The 4,696-nt window shown below is 45.7% G+C and overlaps 1 protein-coding gene across 2 annotated transcripts in view; it reads right to left on the bottom strand.

Moving 5' to 3' along the window:
• The window catches only part of LOC111673607 (phosphatidylinositol 4,5-bisphosphate 3-kinase catalytic subunit alpha isoform), a 19,414-nt gene that overhangs the window by 12,508 nt on the left and 2,210 nt on the right, over positions 1–4,696 (bottom strand). Inside the window, exons 2-5 of one of the 2 annotated variants that reach the window (XM_023431425.2) lie at positions 4,316–4,492; positions 2,022–2,149; positions 1,777–1,880; positions 1,540–1,702 (exon numbers count right to left, since the gene is read on the bottom strand). In XM_023431425.2, the coding sequence (XP_023287193.1) occupies positions 1,540–1,702; positions 1,777–1,880; positions 2,022–2,106 (352 nt within the window). In that variant the 5' untranslated portion in view covers positions 2,107–2,149; positions 4,316–4,492. Of the gene's footprint in view, positions 1–1,539; positions 1,703–1,776; positions 1,881–2,021; positions 2,150–4,315; positions 4,670–4,696 lie in introns of those variants that run through there. The other variant, XM_023431427.2, reaches the window with a different exon arrangement.

The raw sequence follows: 4,696 nt of genomic DNA, 5'->3' as shown, positions 1-4,696 counted from the left end.
GCAACGACTCTGGGAGATGGAGTTTGGTGAGTGATGAGCTCCTCAGGGTGATAATCAGTGAGGAGGTGTTGGATGTAGGTGGCCTGTCCTCTGGAGCTACAGTACTCCTCTTTGGTCCTGATGGGTCCAGACAAACCCAAACCACAGCCTGAGAACCAGTCCGGACCTGGATCCCTTCAATCCTCTTAGCCCCGCATTGGGACCCGAGCTGGACGGACCCTGTCTGGGCCTGTCATCACAGTCGGCTCCTGAACAAGACGGTTTTCAAACCAAACAGTTCTTCTGGTCAGCCCTCCATATTAGTCCTGTCAGAATCAAAATACTCTCATCTCTCACGCGACCAGGGTCTCCTCCCTCCTCACTATCCAGGGAGTTTTCTGTCTTTCAGAGCAAGTGCAATGCATGATGGTCTATATTGTTTGGTTAGTGACCATCGCTGTGTCTGAAAACCCTCACTACTCTCTCTATAGTCACTATATAGTGAGTTCTCCATGTTGCAGTGCTGTCTGAATGTACAGTGAGAATTATTATACCCTATATAGTGGACTCATAGTATCCCACAATGCATTATGAAAAGTTCCAACCAAACAATATATCCCATCATGCATTGTATTCATGCTGAAAGAAAGAGAAAATGACCTGAGAATCTGAAAGTGTTTTTACCAATGAGCTCTACACTGAACTCCCTGGAGGAGGGAGTAGGGAGGAAAGAGGAGGGAGGAGGGTGGGAGGGATTTAAGACACAACCCATCAGTTGTACACTACTTTTCATAGTGCATTGTGGGATACTATGAGTCCACTCTATAGAGTATAATATTTATCACTGTACATTCAGACTGCACTACAAGAGGAGAACTCACTGTGTAGTGACTACAGAGGGAGTGATGTCAGACACAGCCTCAGTGTCATGTTTGATGAGCAGCTCACCTCGTGGTTTTTGTGTCTTTGTTCGAAACAACATCAGAAACATCAACTCCCTTCACATAGTGAGACCCTGACTGATGGTCTGTGATCACCTGTCACTCTGCTGCTCGTCGACCTCCGCTGTCAACCACGACCCCTTGAGTCAGGTTCAGTCTCTGAAGCTGCTTCAGAGAGACTTCTGGGTCTGACCAGAGACCTCAGGTTCTATCAGAACCTGTTGACGTCTCTTCAGAGAGAACCTCCTCTCTGACCCTCTAACACCCTGACACGTCTGACCAGCTCTGACTTCACGTGATCTCCTTCACTCATCAAACACATGTCGGTCCTGACACCACGGTCTGAAGCTGCACTGATGACCCTCACTGAGTCTCTGAGGATGAAAGAGTCACATGAGGAAATGTTACATGTGTTACCTTCCAGCTGCAGCATCTGTTCCCTCTTAATCATACACTAAATGAGGAACTAATGACTTTAGAGTTCCTGTTAGAACCACAGCAGGCCACCACATCTTGGAGTATCATCTGATGGTGGATGAGGAGGTGACTGACCAATGAGCTGACTGATGAAACGTTATGACAGGTGATGACAGGTGACATCCGGTGAGGTGTGTCCTACCTATCTCTCGGTTCAGGATCTTCTCCTCCCGGTTGCCCAGCGGCTCAATAACCTTCAGTATCGGGTGAAACAGTCGGAGGTCGCACAGCCGCCTTGTCTCGTCGTAAAACTCTTCCCTCTCTGCTTCCTGGGTTACACCCACAAAGATGTAACACGACTCCTCCTGGCCAATCACAGAGCAGAGATTTATCACTGTTCATCATGGAGGAGGTGGGTCAAAGGTCATACTGAGTGTACCTGCAGCAGGTGGTACAGCGGGTACTTCCTCGCCTCCGTGAACAGCTGCTGCTTGATGCTAATGAGCGGAGTTTCTCTGAGACACTCGAGACTGACCATCATCCCTAGAACACAGCAGGACACCATCAGAGACCAGACCGGAGCTGTCCAGACCAGACCAGCCAGGACCAGACTGGACCAGACCAGACTAGTATGGACCGGACTGAACCGGACTAGACCAGACCAGACTAGAAACAGTGTCATACCATTAGGTAGGCAGCAGTCCACCAGGATGCGGGGGGGCATCAGGTGGAGTCCCCATAGTTCCCCTGACGATGGCCTTGGTGCCATGGCAACACCAATGACAAGCTGTCTCACCTCAGCACTGGGCTATCTGGACAGGTAGACAGACAGACGGGTGAAACCACACAGGTCCTCTTTAACCCTGATTGGCTCCCAACTCCTGTTTAACTCTTCTGTTTCTGTTTAACTCTTCTAGCCCCGTTTAACTCATCTAGTCCAGCTTAACTCTTTTAGTCCCGTTTAACTCTTCTAGTCCCGTTTACCTTTCCAGTCCAGTTTAACTCTTCTGGTCTGTTTAACTCTTCTAGTCCCGTTTAACTCATCTAGTCCAGCTTAACTCTTCTAGTCCCGTTTAACTCTTCTAGCCCCGTTTAACTCTTCTAGCCCCGTTTAACTCTTCTAGTCCCGTTTACCTTTCCAGTCCAGTTTAACTCTTCTGGTCTGTTTAACTCTTCTAGCCCCGTTTAACTCATCTAGTCCAGCTTAACTCTTTTAGTCCCGTTTACCTTTCCAGTCCAGTTTAACTCTTCTGGTCCCGTTTAACTCTTCTAGCCCCGTTTAACTCTTCTAGCCCCGTTTAACTCTTCTAGTCCCGTTTACCTTTCCAGTCCAGTTTAACTCTTCTGGTCTGTTTAACTCATCTAGTCCTGTTTACCTTTCCAGTCCAGTTTAACTCTTCTGGTCTGTTTAACTCATCTAGTCCCGTTTACCTTTCCAGTCCAGTTTAACTCTTCTGGTCTGTTTAACTCTTCTAGTCCCGTTTACCTTTCCAGTCCAGTTTAACTCTTCTGGTCTGTTTAACTCATCTAGTCCCGTTTAACTCATCTAGTCCAGCTTAACTCCTCTAGCCCCGTTTACCTTTCCAGTCCAGTTTAACTCTTCTGGTCTGTTTAACTCATCTAGTCCTGTTTACCTTTCCAGTCCAGTTTAACTCTTCTGGTCTGTTTAACTCTTCTAGTCCCGTTTACCTTTCCAGTCCAGTTTAACTCTTCTAGCCCTGTTTAACTCTTCTGGACTGATAAGATCAATCAGGGGGTGATCAGGAGAGTCTACATCATCGTTTTCAAATGTCTCTCTTCTGTCCAGCCACACTACAACCCCAGAGTTTCAAAATAAAGCTTTTTAATTTCACATGTGAAATATAACATTTTAATTTCTGTTTCATGTCTGTCTCATGATGTGACTGTGAGACACATTTCAGCACATGTGAACTTCATATGTAACAACATGTTGTTTTCTAAACATGTAAACATGTCACAGTTAATCACGTGTGAAATGCTGCAACACGTCAAATGATCATGTGACTTTATGACGTGAAATTCAGGATCATTCGACAAAATGTTGATTTGTTAGTTTTGTACTTTTCATGTTTTTGTTTCTGTTTAAATCTCTTCACATCGTTCATGTCTCATATTGTCTTTGTGTTTTTTCAATGAAGCGTCAAACAAAGAAAGACGCACACTCTCACACACACACACACACACACACAGTAACATAGTGCTGTGTGTTTCCTGTGTAATGGGGGGGTTTCCTTCAGACTTATTTTCCTGTTGACCTGCTGATTTAAAGGAGCAGTCGGTCATGTTGAAGCTGGATTAACGTCACGTTGAACAGACAGAAAATAAAAGATGAAAGTTCAAATTAAGGTTTATCAACAAAATAAGAGATGTGTCTTTAAGGTTAGAAGACATTTTAAACAACAATGGTGTCCTGAGCAGAGTGCAGCCATGCCAAGCCAATGATGATTGATTGACTGTCTGACTGTCTGAGTGACTGATTGACTGACTGATTGACTGACTGACTGATTGACTGACTGATGACTGACTGTTTAATATGATAAGGACGTAGCTGTTAAACACGTGTAGTACAGAGAATTATCAAAGTATTTATTGTACTGCAGTACTGTACTTCATTCATATATTCAGATACACTGTAGTAATGCAGTACTTTTACTACAACCAGATCTGAGTACTTGACTCACCACTGTAAACTGTACTGTATAGATTATTATTAATTAACTGAATATTAACTGATCAATACAACAATCATTTAACTTTATAAACAGGAATTTACAGACTGAACCTTTATAGGCAGTTTATCCTTCTCCTCTCCTTGTCTCCTCTCATCTCCTCATCTCTTCCTAATCCTGTCTCCTCTTCTTGTCCCCTCTCTTCATGACCTCAGACTAAAATATGGTTGCCATGACAACGGCAGCGAGAGCATCACAGAGACTCTTTGTTCTGTCAGTGTCACTCACCTGAGTTCGAGGCTGCCGGTCCAGCTGCGCCTGCCTCCAGTCATAGCGTCGGTTTGTCTCTCTTTCTCTCTGTCTGTCTGTCTGTCTGTCTGTCTGTCTGTCTCTCTCTCTCTGTCCTCGAGCGTCTTTGTCTCCGGTCACGTATATGGATCCATCAGTCACCGCCCCTCAATGTTTCTGTTCGACACAAAGAGACACAGTCCCAAATAAACCGTCACTGCTAACGGGAGACTAGTCTGTCTGTCTGTCTGTCTGTCTGACTGACTGACCGCCGGTCTGTCGGTTCCTGTAGCCGGTATCCGCAGCTGCAGCAGCGGGAGAGAAGCCGTTTCTCACCGGGAGCCACAGAACAATGTGCTGGAGGAGGGGGTGGGGGGGTGT

Source organism: Seriola lalandi, unplaced genomic scaffold, assembly GCF_002814215.2.
Source record: "Seriola lalandi dorsalis isolate HSWRI2012SDOR001 ecotype SW California unplaced genomic scaffold, Sedor1 jcf7180002054922, whole genome shotgun sequence".
NCBI classification, from domain to species: domain Eukaryota; kingdom Metazoa; phylum Chordata; class Actinopteri; order Carangiformes; family Carangidae; genus Seriola; species Seriola lalandi.
This window is presented reverse-complemented; position numbering and strand designations above follow the sequence as displayed.